The sequence below is a fragment of the Barbus barbus genome, assembly GCF_936440315.1.
Source record: "Barbus barbus genome assembly, chromosome: 6".
NCBI classification, from domain to species: domain Eukaryota; kingdom Metazoa; phylum Chordata; class Actinopteri; order Cypriniformes; family Cyprinidae; genus Barbus; species Barbus barbus.
Genome location: NC_136734.1, coordinates 23,039,484 through 23,064,797, shown reverse-complemented (window position 1 = coordinate 23,064,797; position 25,314 = coordinate 23,039,484). Strand labels below are relative to the sequence as shown.

Sequence of the window (25,314 nt, the reverse complement as noted above, 5' to 3'; positions counted from 1 at the left end):
ACTGAATGTCAGAATGGGAAAGAAAGGTGATTTAAGCAATTTTGAGCGTGGCATGGTTGTTGGTGCCAGACGGGCCGGTCTGAGTATTTCACAATCTGCTCAGTTATTGGGATTTTCAAGCACAACCATTTCTAGGGTTTACAAAGAATGGTGTGAAAAGGGAAAAACATCCAGTATGCGGCAGTCCTGTAGGCGAAAATGCATTGTTGATGCTAGAGGTCAGAGGAGAATGGGCCGACTGATTCAAGCTGATAGAAGAGCAACTTTGACTGAAATAACCACTCGTTACAACCGAGGTATGCAGCAAAGCATTTGTGAAGCCACAACACGCACAACCTTGAGGCGGATGGGCTACAACAGCAGAAGACCCCACCGGGTACCACTCATCTCCACTACAAATAGGAAAAAGAGGCTACAATTTGCACAAGCTCACCAAAATTGGACGGTTGAAGACTGGAAAAATGTTGCCTGGTCTGATGAGTCTCGATTTCTGTTGAGACATTCAGATGGTAGAGTCAGAATTTGGCGTAAACAGAATGAGAACATGGATCCATCATGCCTTGTTACCACTGTGCAGGCTGCTGGTGGTGGTGTAATGGTGTGGGGGATGTTTTCTTGGCACACTTTAGGCCCCTTAGTGCCAATCGGGCATCGTTTAAATGCCACGGCCTACCTGAGCATTGTTTCTGACCATGTCCATCCCTTTATGACCACCATGTACCCATCCTCTGATGGCTACTTCCAGCAGGATAATGCACCATGTCACAAAGCTCGAATCATTTCAAATTGGTTTCTTGAACATGACAATGAGTTCACTGTACTAAAATGGCCCCCACAGTCACCAGATCTCAACCCAATAGAGCATCTTTGGGATGTGGTGGAACGGGAGCTTCATGCCCTGGATGTGCATCCCACAAATGTCCATCAACTGCAAGATGCTATCCTATCAATATGGGCCAACATTTCTAAAGAATGCTTTCAGCACCTTGTTGAATCAATGCCACGTAGAATTAAGGCAGTTCTGAAGGCGAAAGGGGGTCAAACACAGTATTAGTATGGTGTTCCTAATAATCCTTTAGGTGAGTGTATGTTTATTTAGTTCCCCAGCAATTTCTTATGATGCCCAAATAATAAATCTTAGTTGAGGTAACATATAATACACATGGAGTAAACGGTTAAATTTTAATTGACATAACTTGCTATAGTCTTCTAAATGTCTGACCAATTAAAACATTTTAGTTGAATGGACTATAAAACTAGTTCAGTAAAGATTGAGCCAACTTAAAAAAATAAACAATTCAGATAACACTTTGAAGTCAGAAATTGACTGAACGTAAAATTCTGTGGAACTAGTTACTAAATAATTAGTTGAAACCGCTTGAATTTTTTTACAGTGTGTTTGTTTTTGTGAATCATGCACGTGGCATTGTCTGACGTTTTGTTTTTTTGTTTTGTCCAGTTTGCAGGTTGCATGGCAAGCTGATTTGATGCATAACACTTGCATGAGTGCATTCAGGCTCTCTGTGGGATTTCGTGCGAGTATCTGCAGCAATGGCCCAAACCATGCACGTTAACAGCAATGCCTCAGGTAACACCCCTCCCTTTTAATTAGTGTAATTGCCTAATCTGTTCTCTAATGAATCATCAGTGTTTATGCCTACAATTATTCTCAGTTAAAACTGAAGTGGGTATTTTTGACACCACTAAAATCACAAAATGGATTTGCAAAAATAATAATTGCTGTTAAACAGGTTTCCCAAACACTCCCCCGTCTTCTAAAAGGTCCCACCCCAAACTCACGGCATTGACTGAACCAATGTTGGGCTTTGTTCTTTGTTGGGATGCTTAAAAAACTAAGATGGAAATAGAGAGAGTATTTTAACGTCAAAAAATGTACACGCTTCAGTTTTATCTTTGCCAAGTGAAGACCCAGGTGAGCATTTGAACAGATATTGAACGTGGATGTACAGTATGAACAACAGACTGTTGTGTGTTTTGAGATGTTAAATCTGTGGTATGCAGTGCTGGGAAAGTTACTTTGGAAATGTAATGGGTTACAGATTACAATATTTAAAATATAAATAGTGTAACTATTTCGATTACTTTATTAATGTAACTAATTACATTTGATTACTTTTCTAAATGTCTAATGAACGTTTTCAACTGTCAATCATTCTAAAACATTTAAAGCATGCCAGGTTAACCTTACAGTAGTACTCAACACTGATTACTGTCAGACTTTTAAAATCCTTCTTCACTTTAATTAAGATTATAAAAAAAAAAAAATACTATTCTGTGTCCTAAACTCCTGAAACATCGGTATCTCATATTTTAGAGCAGTCGATGCAATTTGGGAAATGAATCAATTAAATCTGTGTGTGTGTGAAAATATTCACATGTAACCCCTTTTGTATTTGTTTACATTTTCATAAGTACCTGTAATTGAATTGCACATTTTAATCAGTAACTGTAACATTATAGTTACATTTGTTTTGTAATTAAATTATGTAATTCTGCTACATGTAACTAGTTACCCCACAACACTGGTAGTATGGTATATGTTCTGTCATTGTTTTTTTCTATGTATTCTGTCACATTAATTTCATATAGAATGTAATGTCTTTTTAAAGACTTTTCCAATTGTTGAGTGCTGTTTTGGGGTATAAGTCCATGCTTCTGTTTAGGACCTGCACAGTCCTGCAGGTCTAACACAGTATAGAAGCGTGACTTTCGCAGAATGCTGTGAAATATTGCTTGTCAGCCTTGCCATGTTCTGAACACTCAACCACAACATCAATACATTCCACTGTGCATTCCTCCTGACAATAAAGTGAAAGAGCAACAGCATGAGTAGTACACTCTTAAAACAGATGTGTTAAAAACAACACAACCTGTGTTATATCTTAACACACCTGTGTGTCTAGTTAAGGACAACACATTTTGTGTTACTTTTAACTCAACCAGTGTGTTATTCTTCTTTACACATTCAGTGTGTTAAAATATTTAACACACTAATGTGTCATTGATAACACAATTTGTGTCATAGATGTGCTATTTTTTACCAGTTACAATGAATGCAATACAAAAAACAACTTTTTTCTTTCAAATATATACATATTTATTAAAACTTCACTTCTGAATTTTCACAAAGGCAATATTCACATGTCATTTGAATTTCATAAAGATTTTTAAACAATTTTATATCTTGGATTTACAAAAAGGTTTTCTTTGTTAGAAATCATGTGAAGTGGTTTTACATCAGCAGCATTGCTTAAATTAATGACTTTATATTCATTTGTTCTTTGGACAGCATATGCATACAAGTGTGGGTGAAAATACAGTTGAGATAGAACTAAGAAAAACTACAACCCTTTCTTTTTCACATTGTGGAACTATGTGTAAAACGTCACCAAAGAGACGCTCTTCTCTTAAGTCACGGTTTAAAGCAATTACACAACCAGTTTGAAAAGTCTGACCGAACGCATTAACAGAGTGAGAAACGAGAACAGTGCTACATGTGTCAAGTTCATAGCCAAAGCTTGAGTATATCTGCTGTACAATTTGTGATTTCTAAAATGTGAGCCATCACAGTAATCACGCAATTTGTCGTCACTTTCGGTTGAATCCACAAAGAGCTTTTGCATTTGTTCATTGTCAAAAAGAAACTTCAGAGTATCAATAATAGATATGTACTGACATGTATCTGCTATTAACACTTGAGTTAATGTACCTTGCTTTCTTGCAGTATCACCTCTGTTTCCAAGGAAGATTTCTATTGGCTTGATGAAAGAGTGGTTTGCTGCAAAATATTTGGTCATTTTGTAGGGGGTATCAACTTCCTCAAACATATGTCGTCCTCTTTCAAATTCATCCATCAAAGTCTGCAATTCATCACTGGGTATAGAGTAACGATTAAGCAGAGATGTGGTTTTCTCTTGCAAACAGTCCAGGGTTTCGCAGAGCAGTTCTTTTGTGCATGTGATGCTTCTTTGCACATCAGTCAGAGTACAATTTGAAGAGGAGTACATTTTTGCAACAAATGCTGCTGCACAGCTTTGGTAGTCAGAGGTGCTGCAAGTACTGGAGCCATCAAAATTAGTTTCTGGAATATCAACAGCAGCAGAGCAAGATGGAGCTGGAAAGTCCTCACTCGTGCTGGTGTCACGGTCTTGTTCTAAATGTAATGGGTTTGCAACCTGAGCATGCTCTCTATTGAGATGTTTAGTATAAGAATTGAAGTTATGGTATGTTCGTTGGCAATTGTTTTGACTACAAACAATTGTATAATCCTGTCCATCAGAAAGTGCATGGACATGCCCAAGATGAATTATGAGTTTCCGGACGTCTTTTGAAGTTGATTTTTTACACCTTGGACATATGTACATGGTGGTACAATTTAGGATAGTGCTTGAAGCTTCGAAATAAGCTCCACAACTTTGGATCTCTTCCCACCAGAGAAAGGAATGTCATATACATTTTCAAGGAAATTAAAGACCGATGTAAGTTGGACAGGATATTGTACATTGCAAACCCAATACGTTTTGAACAGCTTGTCAATGGCACACGTCAGACTGTTATCGTTGAGTGGAATGGTGACTTTGTCATTCTCGGCCACAATGATGTATTGCGCTGTAGAACTGCGGGCTCCTAAACAGACAATGTGGGGTTGATGGTTTTCCACCATTGTCTGGGAATGATCCAGGAGGCTGGAGATGCTGGTTCCAGCCTGTAAACATAAAAGTACATTTTTTAAAAGCTATTATTAAAACAATTCAAGTGACTGAAGGTTTTCTTAAAGGGATAGTTCACCCAAAAATTAGAATTCTGTCAGTAATTACTCACCCTCATGTCGTTCCAAAACCGTAAGACCTTCTATTATCTTCGGAACACAAATTAAGATATTTTTGATGAAATCTGAGAACTGTCTGACTCTTCATAAACCGCAACAGAAACAAAACTGACACAAAACTGAAATGTTCCCAAATGCAGAAACGTAGAAAGGACATCAGTAAAATTGTCTGTGACATCAGTGATTCATCTGTAATTTTACAAATTCAACAACTTTTTCCTCCTCATTCCATCTGCTGCCTGTATGCCGCCATTGTGAAGAGAATATCATGACGCATGTACTTGCTTCCGCTTGATGTAAACAAGGCATGCATTTGCTGTCCTCTGCTCATAAACAAAACACGACGAGTGCTTTGTTTACATGGACAGGAAAGCCTGTGCCTACGTCGTGATACTCTCTCCAAAACTGCAGCACACCACGGCAGATGATAAAGAGAAGAGTTGTTGAATAAAGCTGTTATTTTTGTTTTCTTTGAGCACAAATGTATCATAGCTTCATATCAGCACAACTGAACCCCTGATGTCACATGGACTCTTTTACCTATATCCTACATTTCTGTGCTTGGGAACATTTCAGGTGTGTTGCTGTTTATGGAGGGTCCGAAAGCTTTTGAATTTCATCAAAAATATCTTAATTTGTGTTTGCAAAGTTGAATGAAGGTGTTACGGGTTTGGAACGACATGAGGGTGAATAATTACTGACTAAGTAATAAAACTTTTTTGGATGAACTATCTCTTTAATTCATTTGCATTCATTGAACTGAAGGCCAGGGATATTTTCTTATTTATGTTCAAAAGAAAATAGGAATGCACAATATTATCACTTCACTGTTTTGTATCACTGCATTTCATTTGAGAATGCACATACAGAATGATGTGTTTAGTGTGATAGCGTGCAGTGACAACAGCCTCCCTTTGGTACTAATGTTCATTCGGTAAGGCGTTTTTTTTTTTGTTTAGTGGCCGCTGTTGGTCTATTTATAACAAAATAAAAAGTAAAATGCACAAATAACCTTAAGATACTTAGCCAAAGTGAGCTAAAAAATACTGACAAAAACCTAATATTGTGCATCCCTAAAAGAAAACAAAATGAAAACAGTATAGTTTTATGTAAATTAGAGAGTCATGTAATTAAGTAACATCACAAAGTGCTTGCACAGAAAACTAACAAACTAAAACATAAACATATTAGGGCAATCAAGCTGCTTACCGGCTTAATGTCCAAGAGGTAAGAAAGGGCTGACTTTGTACTGCATTTGGCCCAACCTTTGCTCCTTCCGGACGCAGTGGGGGGCAGCAGTGTAGTAAGAATTTGAAGAGCTCTGTAACATGACTCTGTAGTATAATAAAAAAAAAAACACAAAATATAATGGCATTTTTCAAATGGCTGAAATAATGGCAGACTTTGATCTCCAACTTTGCCTTCAGAGAACTAGTAAAACTAATGGTGTCCACTGAAAGAAAAACAACGGTTTGACAGAACAAGCAAAGTAGCCTACCTTCACTCTCATTATCAGTTGGCATGACCAGAGGATCTTTCACTGTGGACATCTTTTGCAACTTCGGAACAATATTTCCTTCCCATTTTCGAAGAAAGAGGTCAGCCTTCCCAGGAAACATTTTTCCAAACTCAGTGTCAAGCTACAACATAGGATACAATACACAATTACAACACTACCGTGTTTTCTCAGTATGTTCACAAATGATCAAATCTAAGTTTATGCAATCATAACAGTAAAAAAAAAACTACTATACTTCAGTTTTATGATTTGAATTAAACTGATTGAAGTAAAATAAATGGTGGAGCTTGATTTCAGTGCACCTTACAATCTCTAGCTTGCAGCAGACTGATGGTTGGAGGGGAGTGGTTAAAGGATGTTTAAAGGACTTTATTTTATTTTATACTTTATTTTAATTAAATTGCATAGAATTTTTCATCACAAGATTAGTAATGTGCACTAACAAAGTATATAAAAAAAACATTTTGAATTCATTTGGACTTTAAATGTTAATATTTAGCAGCCTTGTCCCTGTACTGACAAGTCTATTTATACCTAGCTAGAAGAAAAAAACACAAAACACAAGATGCAAAACACAAGATGTTCTTACCAAGTATGGCATGTCTACAAATCGAGGATATTGTTCAAAAATCTCTTGCACTGTTGGGGACGTGTTTGCAATCCATAACCTGCGATTACTGTATGTTTTCTCCATGCCCAATTTGATGGTATTGAGGTTTTCTGGAGATGGTTTCATCCTTTTGATCACAGTCATCCACTCCTGAGTGGAGTCCTCCTCCCCTTCAGCATATGTTATATCCAAAGTAAAAAAGGCAAAGAAAAACACCAATCTGTTATATACATATACTGATTACACATACATTCATAATGTAAAATGTAGTTAACAAACAGTGTTATAATGAATATTTATTACAAAAACAGCTAACAAAAGCTAGATAAACCTTCAAGATATAAACCTAAACACATCCTTTTTGAGATAAAGACATGCGAATGTCGAAGTCAATCAAATGTTAAACGTTACAGTAATACATCATAGTATTATTTAAAGACATTTAACAAGACATCAATACATTATGTTGTTTAATGAAAGAAAGGCGACGGATAGCAGTGAAAGTGATAAGAGTTAGCTGCTAGCTGCTAGCAGCTACCGCTTTGTCAAACTCATTAACGACAATCCTGCCATGGCCGCAGCGTTTTATCGGACGTCATATAATTGGCAACAAATCAAGCAAAGAAAAACATAAAACTCGTTAAAAATAAGTTCTCTCCAGAAAGCGAGGAACAAACTTACCAAAATGTAAAGAAATAATAATGTGTGAAGCATTAACTATCTGACGCCGTTTTCGCCCTGTTCAACACCGCCTCTCGTGACTACCGAAAATACCCGTATGCACGACTAGAGGCTGCTAACTAAACGCACATTTGACCGTCTAAAAAATTCACATTAAACATATATATGACAGTTTCTAATAATTAAAAATAATAAATCCAAATACCTGACATGTGCATCCAAGTCACCCATGGATGGAGATAGAGGCGCGAAATTGCTTAACGGCTTGCGGAGTGACGTAGCAGCAATGTGATTGGATGATAGTTAACACATGTTGTGTTGGACACACTGTGTTGTTTCTCTCTTTCTCTCTCTCTCTCTCTCTTACACATGATCAACTTAAAATTACACAAAATGTGTTAAAATAGCCATAACACAAAAAATGTGTTATTAATTAACACATCCTTTTTGAGAGTGTAGGAAGAGCTGATATGTCAATCACGTTATATTGAGCAATTCAATGGAATTTAATTGAATTATGGGTTTTGCTCTTTTCCGGCCAGCTTGTGTTGACAGAAGGTCATTTTGATGATACTTTAAATGTCAAGCAGGCATGCTTTTGTTGTAGATTAGGGAAATCATCTTAATAAAACCAGTCAATAGATTCTTTCTTTAAGATTTTGTATCTTCTTTGGGTGTTTTGGTTGTCTGTGTCACTGAACCTTCACCTTTGATGTTTACAATGAAAATTCAGGTCAGTAACAGCCTAAAGGAGATTTTGTGTTGTCTTGGACCCTTTCCATATGGCAGTTCCACAGCAAACTAAGGCCAGAGCACTTGATGTTAAACAAGGCTGTCAAGCTGTGCCATTATGAAGTCTAGAGTTCTAGTTGATTAGAATGTCAACATTGAAGGGGTAATGGACGTGCTAAATAGTTGTATGCTAGTGTTACGGGTACTTGATTACTGTTGAGTTACAATGGTCGTCTCTATACAAGTGATCTGGTACCTCATTAACATTTAAACATCTTTTTAGTTTCTTTGTGTATTGACTGTCAGCAAAGTCAGGTTTTCATTCTTATCTACAGTGTACAAACTTTCAAAGCAGATGTGTGACTGCTAATATATTTTGTGTTAGAACAAATTTGAGTAGAGGGCTCCTTTAGCACAAGCTCCAGCATCAGTGAGGTGTGGCATGGAAGCGATCAGCCTGTGGCAGTGCTGAGGCACTATTGAGCCTTCAGCTCGTCTGTATTGTTGGATCGACTGTTTCTCATCTTTCTCTTGAAAATATCCCATAGATTCCATATGGGGTTCAGGCCAATCAAGCACCTTAATATCATGGTCAACAAACCACTTGGAAATGGTTTTGGCAGTGTGGGGCAGGTGCTACTGGAAAAGGAAATCAGCGTCGCCATAAAGCTTGTCAGCAGATGGAAGCATAAAGTGCTCCAAAATCTCCTGGCTGCATTGACTTTGGTCTTGATAAAACACAATGGCCCAACACTAGCAGATGTCACAGCACCCCAAATCATGACTGACTTCGTAAACTTCACACTAGACTTCAAGCAGCTTGGATCCTGTGCCTCTCCAGTCTTCCTCCAGACCTTGATTTCCAAATGAAATGCAAAATTTACTTTTACCTGAAAAGAGGACTTTGGACCACTGAGCAACAGTCCAGTTCTTTTTCTCCTTAGCCCAGGTAAGATGCTTCTGACGTTGTTTCTGTTTCAGAAGTGGCTTGGTAGCCCTTTTCCTGAAGACATCTGAGCGTGGGGACTCTTGATGCACTGACTCCAGCTTCAGTCCACTCATTGTGAAGCAGGGCCAACACCAAGGGGAGGGGCACTCACGGGTCGTGCCCCCCCAAACCAGTTACTGTGCCCCCCCAATTTCCATCCTGAACAATTGCACGCTTTAGCGAGCGTCAGCAACTGCACGCGATCACAGATCGCCCCCCCGCCCCCCTTGTGCACCTTTTCCTACCCGATTTCTTCCTTCCAGTCAACTTTGCATTTAATATGCTTTGATACAGCACTCTGTGAATAGCCACCCCTTCCAGTAATGACCTTCTGTGAAGTACCCTCTTTGTGGAGGATGTCAATGATTGCCTTCTGGACCATTGCCAAGTCAGCAGTCTTCCCCATTATTGTGGTTTCAAAGAACAAGAGATACCCGGAATTTATACTGTAGGGATGGTCATTTAATGAAACTCAAATATAAATATTCTAATATTTTGATATACTGGATTTTTGACTTTCATGAGCTATAAGCTCTAATCATCAAATTAAAACAAAACAAAAAAAACTTTGAAAAGTTTTACTTTACGTGTAATGAATCTAGAATATAGAAGTTTCACTTTTTGAAATAAGTTACAAAAAAAGAACTTTTTCACAATATTACTTTTTTTTTTAGATGCACCTGTATACTTTGCTTCCATTGTCCTCATTTGTAAGTTGCTTTGGATAAAAGCGTCTGCTAAATTACTAAATGTATACTAAAAGATACTAAATTTACAAAAGTTACACTAACACAGAAAAGAGAACTGAAGTCCTCAAGCCATTTCATGGACTATTTAAGTTCTTATCAGAGCATGTCTGAAAACTTCTGCAGTCTATTACGAAATGAGTGATGAGTGAAACAGGACTATGATTCAGCCTTACTAATTGTAATTAATTTGAAGTTTATTGTCTACAACAACAACATACTCTGCATATACTTTACCGCCATTCCTTCTGATATTCTTGGTTCAGTTACTGTTAATATTGGCTGAATTATTCAGTCTGGGATGTACTCCAGGTTTAGTTAATATGAATGCTTAATACTGAATCTGTTCACTGTTTTGTCTGGGTTTCGCTCTGTTCTTTCATGGCAGGACTATTCTTAGAGAAGCTTCTGTATCTGTTCCAGCGTTGTTGTTGTGCTTGTTTAATGGCTCCGTTTATGTTTGTTAGTGTGGTCTTGAAAATGACGTGGATTTCTGGGATAATTAAACTGGGAGACTGACGTGGTTTCCATGGGCCGGGTCAGGAAATACCAGGCCAGAGTGAGAAAAAGGGCCTCTGTTTTCTCTTCTGTGTGTGTGTGTGTGTTTGAGAGAAGACTGATATGCTCAGATGAGTAGTGCTAGCCTGCTACAGTACTATTTGTCAAACTCTTGCCCAGTAAGTAACAAAAAAACTTATTATATTCAGTGCTCTAGGCATTTAAAGGTAGACTGGATGAATAGCCACTAAGTAAATCAGATGAAGTGTTGTAGAGTTACTAAATGCATGTCAACTGTGTTTTGCTGCTTTGTTTATAGAAGGGAATGTTAAAGAAGTTACATTTGTATGTTTCATGTTTCAAGCTATTTACTTTATTTAAAAGAGTTTCCATTTAAGTATCTTGCACAACAGATTATTATTTATTTGTTTTTTGTGTGGAAACATGTTTTCCGTCGGGCAATATCACGTCCCTTGTCTTATTCTATAGCACCAGTACAGTAGGTAATGTTGTAACTTGCATTGTTAATGTTTTAGACTGTTTGAAGAAAACTATTGTACAAATCTGGAGGCCATTGATGTGGGGTTTAGTTTTTGCAGTGTGCATGTCTGAAATGCCTTTTGAAAGACATCAACTTGTTCCAGGTGCATGTTTCAAAGATGACCAAAATATTCATGTTCACAAGCTCCAGCTGGGGCTTACAGGCTTCTTTTATCATAGTATTTGCATACTGAATTGTAATTGGTCATGTTTTCTCTGTATATATTTAGCTATTTACAGCTGCAGCCAAATCTTTATTTGGTCTTTCTTTGTTTACTTGATCGTGATATCAAGTGCTCATTTATACATTTTTAGGTAACTTTTTCTTCTTTTCAGGTAAAAATAAATGCAAATGTTCCTGCAAACATATTGTAGGCAATGGAATGTTCAGGGTTTAGCTGTCGTTAAATTGATTCTGTCTGGGAAATGGCTAGCATATTCTTTGAGTGTGAATCTTCACTGTAGAATTTTGAAATAGTAAATTATTGGATAACTCACACACACTGGATAACAAAGCTTTCATGCTTATGTGAATCGCTTGTATTTTCCTGCTGTGAAATAACTTGGGTTTATGAAGGTCATTTCTGACATGCTAATCTCTTAAATTTCCATATAGGTTTTGTGGTTAGCAAAACAAGCTGATTTATGAAGTTTGCTTTTCTTCCCACATCATGGATTTGGGCATCAAAGGCCAGACATTCAAATAGATGTTTATTTTCATTGCTAACATTCAGCAGATCCGTGCCCAAGGTGATCCTGGACTCTGTGAGAGATCCGCTGAGATTTCATTGTTACATGAGAACTGAAAACATTGTCCTCGGGGGTTTGTAATTGGTAATGAATACTCTCATAAGTGTTGTATTGGAATAGACCGCAAGTGTAATAGGCAGAACCTAAAAGAGGCAAAAAAACAAACAATCTAGTTAAAATGTTTCTACTTTCGCAAAGCATCATGTTGTCTGGTGCCAACGTCATGCTGATCGCTCAAATATTTAGCAGCTACTTGCTGACATGTCTTCAGACATTTAGTCAGACAGTTTTTGTTAGACACAGAAGATAAGCCATGACCTTTTAAACTCAAAGATTGTGAGATACACCTGTACTAATGCCTTTTAGAAAAAGCAGTGTACAGATCAAGCAGGAAAAAGAGCTGGGCTGTCTGTGGATGTCTATTTGCAGATGTTTAAATGACACTAATGTTACATTTGGTCAAACATGTCGTGTGAGACCTTAGCTGAGAGAAATCACACCATCCTGTCTGTTTGCAAATCCAAGTGAAAAAATATTAAAAAAAAAAAGAAAAGAAGAAAACGCCCCTTGTTCCATATTTTAGAAATATTCCCATGGGATTTTTCAAACCATTTCCCCTCTACCAAATCAGAAACATTTTTTTGACCTTTTTAACCTGTTAACTGTCACCCCCCCCCCCCCCCCTTTTAAAAATATACTTGAAAGTGCACTATTTAAAGTTAAATTGTTATAATTCATGAACGCTTTGGAATACAAACCTAACGTTGGTCTCTTTTTAAAGATGGCAATCAGCAGATTATTGCAGATGTGAAATCATTTAAAAAAATTAAAGTAAAAAAAAGTTCTAAGTTTAAATTTATTGTAAATAAAATGTATTGTACTATGTTCTATTTTTATTTTATTTGATATAAAATAAATATTTTACAAAATAGGTTTTAATCCAAATTTGGCAGAACATTAAAGCCATATGTCTCAATAAGTTGTGTTCCAAATTTGAAGTTGATATGAAAAAAATTGAGGTTACTATACAATTTTGTTTAGGCGTTATACCACAAACAGCCACCGGGTGCCATTTAAACCCCATTGAATTTAAATGCATTTTTCTGTCACAAATGTATAAATATCTATCTCTGTTTTACTCCTATCACAAAATAATCACCAAATATGGAATATTGAGACTCAGACCTTTCCGATGATATGTATTTTGTCAAGATTGTAAAAAGTTTTGATTCTATAAGACCGTAATACATTTTGAATATGACACCTCCCACTATGGGGGAGGAGCCCGCTAAAAGATTTTAAATGACAATTTCTATGGTAACGCAATATCCGATTTCAAAACGGTTTTCTCAGAATGCATTTTGAGGTTTTTAGCTTTCAAATGATATATAATATATGATGATTACTAAAACATGTGATAGGAAAAAAGGAAACGAATAGAATTTTTGTGTCAAAGTTCAGAACTCCTGTTATGGTATATATGTTTTGAGGTGCACTCTTGTCATAAATTAATATTACTGCTCCTACTAAATTTAACAACAAACAATGGTAAAATATCTATTTAGGAGTCTTTGACCTTTCCAACGATATATAGTTTGTCATGATTAGATTAGGATTTAATTATAATATATTGAAGTTAAGTTAGGCGTCCCGTATACGGGACGGTGACAGTTAAGGTTAAATGGTCTAGACAGACTGGACAGTCATTTAAATCAAATTTGTCATTATTGTTTGAACAATAAAGCTTCCTGTAGATATGGCGCACTTCCATGCCTTTTACAAACACCATTTACATGGTGTCTCTTTCTGCTAATTTTGTCCACAAATAACTTTGTGCCAATAGACATGCCAAATGATCGTGTGTCATGTTTGTTTGTCCACCTGTCAGAACACTTCCTTTTTCTGGTCTCTTACTGGCCAAATGCCATATCCTTGCATTTTGTTTTAGCCAATCACATTGTTTCTTAAAAACAAATTGCGTCACCTGCAATTGTTTTTTTTTTTTTCTTGTGTCAAAGACTTTAACTTGCAGTCTAAAGCAACCTAGGAGTAGGAAACCTACACTCAAAATAGGAGTGGACAACCATCCATTTTAAATTTACACAGGTTGAGTGTGAATATTTGACTTAAGGATATATTCTATAAGTACTGTCACATTTTTGAATCTTTAACTTGCTGCCAGCTGGTTGCTGAACTTCAAACCAGCCTAACTCATTCCATTCAAAGTGCTTTCCAACATAAAGTAAGCTTGCTTCGGTACGTTGCCCGTAGCATAAACTATTTTGATCTGAACATCCTCAAGGCTGTTTTTGTCTGATGGTAGTGTAATTTTAGACTGCTAAAAGAGAGCGTGGGTGGATTATTCTTTGGAGCTGCTCCTCACACTGCTTTCATTCGTTTCCCTCGCGTCTCGCTTGCCCCTTTAGTGTTGCAGGTTTACCCCCCCCCAACCAGTGAGGTCAGCATTCAGCTGCCCAAGTGTCTGTTACTCGTACCAGACAAGCCTGTCTCGCTCTCCATGACATTGCTGTTGTGCTCTTGCTATAGTCAGCAAAGCTAGCTGGTGTGTTGAACAAGCTAGAAATTGTTGCAGTGCAAATACAGTAAAAGAGGTTTTGTCAGTGGTGTTGAATGATTGTTACATGGTTAAAGAATTAAGCTTTTTAGTTTAGTTGGAGCATTTAGAAAAGGTCTGTTGTACACTTTTATTATTTAAAAAGTCATGTTAATGTCACAATATATTAGTGTTTTTATCTGTAACCCTGAACATCAAGAAGCAAATGCTTAAATGAACCTTGTATTATGTGTCTGGTGAGTTTAGGCTCCTTAATATGACACAGACATGCCTGCAAAGAGTACTTAAAACGGGACCACTGTTTGAAGGGGTTACGAAGTGTTTAAAGAGCACTTTGTTAGAGGCAAGACAGAAGAAACAGTTTAAGCGCTGCATGATTGGTGGAGGCATTTAGCCTATCACAGGCTGCGCTGAGCTAGGCTAAGTTTACACCAATAGTGGAATTTTTTTCCCCTTATGGAGTGAAGGTTGAGAAAGTGCTCAGTGAGTGAGGGGAGGCAGCCTGCAGATTGTTCTAGTTATAAAACTCTATTACGGCTTGTAAGGGAACAGGCGGCGCTGCATGAGGACTGCTGTTTGACTTTGGGTAAGTGACGCATGAACAATGAGGGATTAGTTCCCTTAATCTTCTCAAAACCCTTTTCAGTTAAGTCTATATAAGGGACACGGGAGGCAGTGTTACATGGTCAAGGAAACTTTCTTGCATTTTACACATTTAATTAAAATGTACCAAGAAATGTGTTTAATGGTTTGTTATTTGTTCTTAATGCACTGTCTGCTCTCTAAATCATCTGAAAGTGTGTTGGCTTCCAGAGAGTTAATCTGTCTAACTGACGGGAGGAATTCTCTGTCTGGTGTGGAATTTGGACTGTGATATAAGCTCTGTTGATGGATATTCCTTGGCTTCTAGCTGAAAAGAAACCATTAAAGTTTTTACTTCTCTGTCAATGCATTTCTTGTCAGCTAGGTAGTGAGTGAGTGAAATGTTTAAGATATTGCCAGTTGCATTGGACCGAATAGATCTTTGGGTAGAAAGAAATATTTGGTCTCCTTGTTTTCCCTTAACCCCACCCCCAGTTACCCTCCCCGTGCAAATGCTCAGCAAACACATGGAGTTTGTTTTGCCATGAAATTGAGTAGAAAACATCTTTACAATCTGGTGTTGGAAATCGATAGATGTAAAATTAAATTTTTGTTAATAGTTTAACTCTGGAAAAATCTTAGCAATTTATTGTTTAAGTGTGAAGTGGTGTTGGAATGACACTCACACTGTTATGATTACTGGGTAAAACCGTTATCACTCCTTTAGGCTTGCAACCATAGGAGTGACACCCTTTGGCAAGAGAGTTACACACTGTATGTGTCTTAATGTACCAGGCAGTCAGACTGGAGAAACATTGTCAAAATTAAAATTTATTTTTGTTTTTACTAGCTGGCTGTCTTAGTCATTTTGGGGATTGCCTTGATGAATGAATTTGTTGTTGTGTTGCTTTTGGTTCAGTACCCTGCATTGGTGTGTAATAGTTGTATGATATTGCAAGGAAATTATCATATTTGGGGAACTAAGTTGTATGGTGTTATAATGCTTTAAAAAAAGAGTGTAACTAATTTTAAGGACCGTTTACACATTTTCTTCTCTGTCGTTATTTTGAATATTTTAAGGAAATAATTGAACTCTATAGTGATTAGATAACTTACTCAACTAATTTCACTTTTTGTTTTTTTCAGAAAAAGATGATGATGAAAAGGACCCTTACTCTTTGGAAACCCCGTATGGTTATCAGCTAGACCTGGACTTCCTTAAGTATGTGGATGACATCGAGAGGGGCAACACCATCAAGAAGCTAAACATCCAAAGGAAGCCAAAAGTGGTCAGGTCTGCGCCGCCTCCTCAGAGTAGTTGCAGTGGCCAGACTGAGTGGACTTCAACAGACTCCTTATCCTCTTCTAACAGCGATGAGTGCAAACAGTCGCGAGTCTACTTTACACCTCAGAACCAGGTAGCCCCCCCTGGCCATACTGCCCAAGTCCATGAAGCTCCCCAAGCCTTTGTGAACGTCCCTGAAACCAAGAAGCTGCTGCCTCCACCTTCTCCCCGCCTTCACCATAACCCCCAGGTGGAGAAAACACTGATGGAGACCCGAAGGCGACTGGAACAGGAGCGGCTCCTGATGCAGCCACCAGTCAATGAGCCGCCTCGTCGACGTCTAGCCAGTTTTGGAGGAATGGGCTCTTCCAGTTCCCTGTCCTCTTACAGTGGCTCCTATGGGCCAAGCCAGATTTCACCCAGTTCACATTCTTTTCAACATAATGGACATCTAGTCAATGGTGAGTACAACCCCTACTTCACATCCTCTATGGGCAGTTCAATCCGCCACAGTCCCCTCAGCTCAGGCATGACCACACCAGTGACCAATGTTAGCCCAATGCACCTCCAGCACATTCGAGAACAGATGGTAGTGGCTCTAAAGAGGCTAAAAGAACTGGAGGAGCAAGTAAAGACCATCCCAATCCTTCAGGTCAAGATCTCAGTCTTGCAAGAAGAGAAAAGGCAACTAGTGTCCCAGATGAAGAACTCCAAAGTAGCGGGGCAGAGTCCAGGTGGAGGTTTCAGGAAGCGCTCCTATAGTGTTGGCAGTGCCGATCAGTATGAGCCCCTGACCCAGCTCAGGACAGGCTCTGAACTCCACATTGAGGAAATGGAGAACACCGAGCAGAGCACTCAAAGTCTACAAGAGTTCAGGCAACTGACGGCTGAAGTGGAGGCTTTGGAGAGAAACCTGCAGGATAATGGTGAGGAAAGGAAGCACAGCTTACACCAAACAGAGGAAAAAACAAACCAAAACGTCCAGCGGTGGAGGCATGAGAGCAAGTCCATTGGTGTCGGAGCTGATGAGAACATGAACAATGTGGTTGTTTATCGGAGGTCACCTGGGCAAAACAGAGATGTGGCAGTGGGAACAGAACAGGATTTGAGAAGCACAGGAGTTGGTGTGACTGAAGCCATGCTAGGTATGAGCAGTGAAGTAGAAGCTGAAATCGAGATGCAGCACCAGACCATCGAAGCCCTGAAAGAGAAGATCTACAGACTGGAGGTTCAACTTAAGGAGACCACCCACCAAATGGAAATGGGAAAGCTAAAGCTACAGCTTCAAGAGGCTGGATCAAGAAAAAAGGCAGACAAGGGAATGATGGCAAGGCCAGAGATGTACAGCACTTCAGTGGAGGCCAGAGTGTCCACACACTGCCAAGGTGTGGGCAACCATGTTGAGTTTAGCAATGCAAGCACAAATCATGCCCAACAAATGAATTCAGTAGGCATTATTTGCAAACCAGAGGCAAGGCATGTTTCGGTGGGTCCGGAGTTGCCAATGGAGCGGTGGGTTATACGAGAACGTGTTGAAGTTAAGGAACAATGTGTTGGCAGGCAGGTTGTGATTTGCAACCAGGGTGTGGGAGTGGAATTAAGTGTATGTGAAATGGGGATCAACACTGAATTAACGGCCGAAGGTTTAGGACTATGCAAAACCGAGGCTGAACAAGCCAAGGAGTTCAGGTCTATTGGATGTGGAGATTGTTTAGTCGATGTAGTGGTCAGGCCTATCAAGGAGATGGCAACCCAGAGCACAGCAACAGATGAAGTTCACAGAACTGACTTTGGAGTCATGGTCTTACCCATGTGTGCCTCACAGTACACAAATACAGAAATTGAGACAATAGGCAAGTTAACCAATACAGACAAGGTAATTCTTACTGATTCCTGCACTACTACACAAACACACTCAAAAGACAAACAAGTTAGCACTGTACCAGTGGAGACTCGTACAATTGCCATTGGCGATGGACTTGTGAAAGATGTGCCGGCCACATTAAAAACGCGCTCAGTTTCAGTAGGTACAACAGCATCTGAAGAAGGTATGCATGACAAGTCGCCATCTTACAAAACCAAAGAGACTGGGGTTGGCCTCACAAACATAAATGAAAACTTTTTACTCGGTCACAAAACACGGAACATTGCATGTGGCCCTTCTCAGTCTCCTACCTTGATCCAAATTGAGAGTGTTCCTGTGGGATTAATGTCATCAGCAGGACCCATCCACTCGCAGGCTGGGGCAGGTGTTGGACTTGATCACTACATAGAGAGAGTGCAGAAGCTCTTGCAGGAACAGCAGATGTTGCTTGCTCAGAACTACAGTGAGCTGGCAGATGCATTCGGCCCACCTCAACAATCCCAGTTTAGCTCCATCAATAGTGAGCTGGTTACTACTCTGTCATCTATCAATTCCGTAATGAAGTATGGAAGTGCTGAGGAACTCTCCAATATGGATCTTCTGAGACAGAAGGAGAATTCAGACCACACTGTAAAAGGTAAGTTGCAGTTTTCTTGATCCTATATGCAATATCAGGGGTGTCAAACTCAGTTCCTGGAGGGCCGCAGCCCTGCAGAGTTTAATTCCAACACGCACACCCATCTAGTTTTCAAATAAGCCTGAAGGACCTGATTAGCTGGATCAGGTGTGTTTAATTAGGGTTGAAGTTAAACTCTGCAGGGCTGTGGCCCTCCAAGAACTGAGTTTGACAACCCTGTTCTATATGAACCAAAGAACATGCATGCAGAAGAAGAAAAAACATTGTTGCATGTTTAGTATAAAGCGCTGCTGTACTCCAATTGCTATATTTACACTCAGGCCCCCCTTTCCTGCTGAGTATGGTGAGGAAGAGGAATGAGACAAAAGGGTACATGATGCATTTGTGTCTGTAATGATGCCTGACACGATCTGACAGGGCAAAGTTTTCTCTGACCCTGAAAAATACATAGGGGCTTTGGATATAATCCAACAATGATCTCATCTCTTTTGGAAGGCAGCAGCTTGTGCTAAATGGCTAGTTGTTGTTGTCTTTGCTGATGCTGATTCATAAGTCCTCAGTGTTATGTAATGGAGAGAAGCTTTGTGTAAAGACTTTCTCTCTATAAGACCAGACTCGGGGAGCATATCAAAAGTGTCTTTAAGTATGAGCACAAGTACTTTGTTTTTATTTCTAGGAAGGCTTAAAAGTCTCAAGAATCTAAAAGTTCTTAGTTCAGTGGTCTCATATTCATCTATCATCTTTTTGTTCGAAATACCAGGCTTTTAGCCTGAGTTTTTATGGAATGCTCTGAAATTATAAATAACAGTTGCTTCTACTCTGCAGGGAATCTCGAGAGAGAATTTTTTAGACATGCACATCAGAGGATTATGGCCAATGGTCAATCAAAATTGCTGCCAAGATTTTAGTGTTTCCATGTCTGCTGTGAACTGATTTGGCTCTAGATAAAGCAGGAGATGTGCACAGGTATTCTCCATATTGGACATTCTTTTGCAGAAATATTTTTATTACGTTACTACATTGGGTTCATGACAATGAAAGACCATCTGATGTGAAGAATATATAGAGGCTAGAATTCATATTCATACCATAATCATTGCACATATTATCTTAAACTCTGAGAGAAGCCGTAAGCACACTATTCTGATTGTGTGGTTTCCAAAGTTGTCCTTTTTTCAAGGAACTTTGTTTTGGCAGCAGCTATATTATAATGTCTTGGAGGTATAATTTGAGAGTGAATTATTATGTACAGTATCATACCTTGTTTGCAGCTGCACCTAGAAAACCCATACCTTATTGGTTGATTTGCAAGGCTTCTATCGGTGGCGTCCTACAAGTCTAAATATAAGCAGCTACTGACATATACCAAAATTTGGTGTTATTTTTGTCTGCAGCTGTGTAAATTTGAAGGCTTTTAGCTTTATTGCCGAGTTGTTTGCTTTTATACAGCTGAAAGTTTTCCTTCTTGTTTTTTTTGGTCATTCATGTTAAGAATGTTCTTTTAAGCTCTGCAAGGATGAATTTCAGATTTTCAAGATACAAACGGCAAAACAATTTCCTGGTATTTTTCTTCCTTATCACACTCAAAACCATAAAATGCAATTAGATGAAAGGAACTCTGTCAAATCACACATCTTATATTGAGGGGTTTCAAATGACCTTTTAATGTGTTCCTCCTTTTTATCAGCAAAATGCCAATAAAACAAAACAATTATAATATTTTAAGAGTTGATTGTCCTGAGCTATTAACAAATGTATTTTTTTTTAAATGCATTGTTGGACCTCATGAATGTCTTTTTCTGTCTTATTTCTTCCTGTTTATCCAGAAACACAGATGGTCAGTTCCCACTCGAGTAGTTTGAGGACAGAGGTCACAAGGATAGAAAATGTGTGTATTGATGACACACATGGTACAGCAACACAGAAAAGCCGCATGGACCAGCAAATGTCCACAGCATTGCATGGTATGCCCAATTCTGTCACTAAACAAACAAGAGTGTACATATATTTTTGCAGTTACAGTCAGTTGTGGTTGACAGTCAGTGTGTTAATATGAAGTTCTTGCTACTGTGTTTCCATGTGTGCTGTCAACTGATTTGGCTCTCTAGATAAAGCAGAAGATGTGCTCAGGTATTCTCCATATCAGACATTCTTTTGCAGAAATGTTTTTATTACATTACTACCTTTGGCTCATTGCAACGAAGGACCATCTGATATGAAGAATATCTAGAGACTAGAATTCAGATTCATACCAAAAACTGAGAAAGAATCAGCAAGCACACCATTCTGATTGTATGTGATCTTAAGTTGTAGTTGTAGTTGACAGTCAGTGTGTTGATTCGATGTGCTGTAAGACTGTGATTAACCATCATAAAAGAAGCCACTTATTCATGTTGAACTTCCCTTGATGATGGCTTTTTTGATGAAAAAACCCTTGTGTGACTGTCTCAGGAGAGCATGTAACAGATTAACAGCTTTAAGACACACTTCCCAGCATACATCTGCTCTCACCTGTCAAAAAAAGGGAAACATAATGAGTGCCTTCACCGCATACAATGTTAGAGATACAGACTGTTAGAGGGAGTGTGTCAATCTGTAGGGCATGTTCTGGCAGTTCTCAGAACTGTTCTTTTTTCAGTCTCTGTGGAGAGGGGCGGCGATCCTCTTCGGTATTTGGCAGTGCGAAGCCTGTACTTAACATGTTTGCCATAGCTTTAGGCTGTGGGTTGTGTTTCTTTTGCTTCACATTCAAAACTCATGTTTGATATGCAACTTTTTTTTCTTTTTTTTTTTTTTTTCAAACTAGCAGTGCTTGATTATTCTTTCTTCTGTTGAAAAGGACAACAAGAGTTGGACATTGTACATGTCTGTCATATTTGAACATGTAGCCATTTCTTTCCATTTTAAATGGGTGTGTAGATTTTGGTCAGTATTTTTGATGGAAACAAAATATTGTTTGCAGATCTATATTAAAACAATTTTGTAACAGTGTGTATGCAGGCTTGAATATACCTTACCATTATTTATACCTGGAATAATATTTGATTTAAAATGTAAACATTTTGGTTCCACTTTAACAATATAAAAATAATTGATCACCTGCATTTCTCTTTTCTACTAGGCAGTCACAGCACCCTGAAATCCATCATGAAGAAAGATGGTCATCAGGGGCCTAATGGCACAAAAAAGAACCTGCAGTTTGTTGGTGTAAATGGAGGGTAGGTTCTCTTTCACAATATGAGGAGAAAACACATTTATTATGTAAAAATTCTGTCACTAAAAATTAAAAAGTAAAATAACAAAACTGAGGTTTCCCAATGCAAAGCTTATTTACCAAATGCAATATTGGTTTGAATATTTGAGATTAAATAATTGTATTATATTAGTTCATAGTTTAGCTTAAGCTGCAACAATATTACAATACAAATTTATATATATTAGTAACCTGCAGTGAGTTTTACTTGTTTCTATGGACTGGGTAGCCTACCCATTTAGTTTTTCATTTTTACTGCACTAGCTAACTGTTTTCAAACACAAAATGATGACAATTAGCTATATTAACTTGTGCTGAAAGGAAAAACGAGACACACAAAGTGATATAAAAAAGTAGCTATGATATGATGTCATGAAGAACTATGAAATATAAAGTTTAGCAGTCATTTTACAAAATCAGCGCTGCAGTTGAACAATCAGAATCAAGTATTCCGGAGCGTCATGTAAACATGCAGTGATTTAATTATGTGCATATCTGTGCTTTCCATGTCTAGCTATGAGACAACATCGAGTGATGACTCAAGCTCAGAAGAAAGCAGCTCCTCTGGGTCAGAGGATGAAGAGGAGGACAAAGACAAGATGGTGAATGTGAGAGAAAGGAGGAAAGAAGAATTCAGGAATAATGAAGCAGTGGATGAAGACAGAGACACTGAAGATTTAGGCCAGGACAAAAGGCAGAGGCAAGTATTGACAGTAACTCTTCAGTATTGCACCATTTTTGACTGTAGACCAATACATGAGTCTCTTGCATCAGAAGGAGAGTTTAAGGTATTCTGGATGTTATGTCTGCATATATATGCATATATATATATATATATATATATATATATATATATATCAATATTATTATTATTTATTTTTTAAAGGAGAGTAGACTGTTTGGAGACACAAATGAAACATCAGATCTGTATTATCATGATTAAAGTATCCTGCATACCAAACCTGACATGAGTTATGAGACCCTTCATAATCTCAAAGAAGTCCTCTTTCCACCTGGAAATAATATTATTTCATATCTGGATAGTATCTGGATATTCTTAAGCTAGAATGCTAAACAAAGTGAAAAGTGAAAGTGACGTGAAATACGGCCAAGTATGGTGACTAGAGTCCTGCACAGGTCTAAAATTTAGGCCCTGGCCTGAGACGCTCAGGCCCTAGCCCGGCCCGTGTCCGACATCTTATCAGAATTCTCGGCCCGAGTCTGATCCCTTCACCCAAAACAGCTTATACTACTGTTTCAACTATTAAAATACTTCAGTTTTGTATGAAATGGCAAAGTGTATTTCGTTTCATTATTTTAAGTTAATTCAGAAAAATGTTTGGAGCATTTTTTTATTCGTTAAATGTAAGTTTTTGTTTTTTAAAGGAACGACCAAGCGGCCAGCGGCAGACAGTGAGTTGATCATAGCCTATTTTTTTATAAATTTAGCCTTCTCAAATCATCACGACTTGTCTAAAATTAAATCTAGAGTTATAAAACAGCTCCACAATGTTAGTTTAAATGCTTAACCTAGATAAAAGTGTACTGACGCATATCCAGTCGTTTGTACGGAGAGTGGAAGCTGAAGCGCGCCAGAGCTGTCACTTGCATTGGAAACATTTCAAATTACACCTTATTTTTACTCATAAAGGTAAGAGTAATAGGCTACATTGTTCGGAACTGTAAAGGGTCTACTTTTATTTGTGTGCACTCAAAATATCAACAAAACATGCTTTTTATAAAATAAAGGAAAAAAAGCAGTTTCGGTTTTGAGCAGGAGCGCTTCTGAAAAACTCTAAAGGCGCATCCAATGAGGAGACGGCGAGTCAGGATCATCATCAAATGCATGGAAGATCCAAAATGCAGCTTTTCCTGACGCATTGGGAATTTTTTAGTAACCAAATTCTCCCTGATGCTCTGCATGGTCAGCGGTCACCTGTATACTAATGGTGCAAATATGCATTGCGTAGGCAATGTGTAATATTTATAATATAATCAGTATTTCATACAGTCGCCATGTGTGCTCTGTGCGTAGGCCTATATTGGCATAATTAAAGGAGAGAAGCTAAATGAGCCCGAGTCCAACCCGAGCCCGATCTGTAAAAAAAAAAAAAATGGCCCGAGCCCGGCCTGAATGGACTCAGCATGTCTCCATCGGGTCCCGACGGGCTTGCAGACCTCTAATGGTGACGCATACTCGGAATTTGACCCATTTAACCCATCCAAAGTGCACCCACAAAGCAGTGAACAGACACACACCGTGAACACACAACCGGAGCAGTGGGCAGCCATTTATGCTGCGGCGCCCGGGGAGCAGTTGGGGGTTCGGTGCCTTGCTCAAGGGCACCTCAGTCGTGGTATTGAGGGTGGAGAGAGTGCTGGGTTGTACGTTCACTTCCCCCACCTACAATTCCTGCCGGATCTGAGACTCGAACTCGCAACCTTTGGTTTACGAGTCCAACTTTCTAATATTAGGCCACCACTTCCCGTTAAAGAAACGAATGCTTCTTTAGCTACACTTTGCATTCCAGTGTGTATCTGGTTTTAGATAGTTGAACGATTATACTGAACACGCAAAATGGAAAATGCCAGTCATTACATTTTCAAACATTTACTAATTTAAAACATTTACAGAGTTTTAAATATATTCATTTCAAAAGAAAAAAAAAATGATGTATCTGGTCTATTACGTTTCCCTACTTTACAAGCATTCCAACAGTAAAAGGTGCTAATAGAAATTAGAATTGAAAGGGAGAAAAAGGTTTAAAGCACCAAATTAAAAATAAACTACAAGAGCGATGTAAAGATTAGGGGAGAGAAATAAGAGACTCCTAGTGTAGTCCAGTAGAATAATTAATAGGATATTGTTCATTAAATTGTATAACCTGATCACAAGACTATAGGGTCTGTTGTCTTTTTCACATTGTGAAAGCCAAGAAGCCACAGTGCAACATACAAGACAAAAAGAGCTCTAGCCACAGATGTTCTTAAAACAAATACCAAGCAGATTTTTTTTTCTTATGAGTAAAAATAGAGCATTACGGAAAACTGAGTCAGAGTTGTGGATAATAAATATTTTTAGCACAACCTCTACATTACGATTACCTACTTGAATGCAGATAATGAAAATACATTAGCGTCTTTGTCAAATGTGTTCAGTCCAGAATTCCCTGACCACTTCCAAGTCTGGTTTCCTCTTTTGATT

The 25,314-nt window shown here is 38.4% G+C and overlaps 2 protein-coding genes across 5 annotated transcripts in view; one reads left to right on the top strand and one right to left on the bottom strand.

Annotated features, from left to right (window-relative positions):
- Positions 1 to 25,314, top strand: part of LOC306871353 (KN motif and ankyrin repeat domain-containing protein 1-like) — a 72,474-nt gene that overhangs the window by 40,531 nt on the left and 6,629 nt on the right. The window contains exons 3-7 of one of the 3 annotated variants that reach the window (XM_079419200.1): positions 1,467 to 1,588; positions 16,217 to 18,856; positions 20,683 to 20,820; positions 21,978 to 22,074; positions 22,624 to 22,809. In XM_079419200.1, coding sequence (XP_079275326.1) covers positions 1,552 to 1,588; positions 16,217 to 18,856; positions 20,683 to 20,820; positions 21,978 to 22,074; positions 22,624 to 22,809 — 3,098 coding nt within the window. In that variant the 5' untranslated portion in view covers positions 1,467 to 1,551. Of the gene's footprint in view, positions 1 to 1,466; positions 1,589 to 10,713; positions 10,803 to 14,895; positions 15,075 to 16,216; positions 18,857 to 20,682; positions 20,821 to 21,977; positions 22,075 to 22,623; positions 22,810 to 25,314 lie in introns of those variants that run through there. The other 2 variants (XM_079419202.1, XM_079419201.1) reach the window with 2 other exon arrangements.
- LOC306872012 (uncharacterized protein) lies at positions 3,104 to 7,989 on the bottom strand. Of its 2 annotated transcripts, none has more exons than XM_079420326.1 (5): positions 7,865 to 7,989; positions 6,958 to 7,148; positions 6,348 to 6,489; positions 6,059 to 6,183; positions 3,104 to 4,726 (listed from the first exon to the last, which is right to left on the bottom strand). In XM_079420326.1, the coding sequence occupies exons 1-5, from the start codon at positions 7,875 to 7,877 to the stop codon at positions 4,397 to 4,399; spliced, it is 801 nt and encodes a 266-aa protein (XP_079276452.1). In that variant the 5' UTR covers positions 7,878 to 7,989; the 3' UTR covers positions 3,104 to 4,396. The 2 variants fall into 2 exon arrangements, with proteins under 2 accessions (XP_079276452.1, XP_079276453.1); XM_079420327.1 differs by lacking the exon at positions 7,865 to 7,989 and adding an exon at positions 7,660 to 7,741.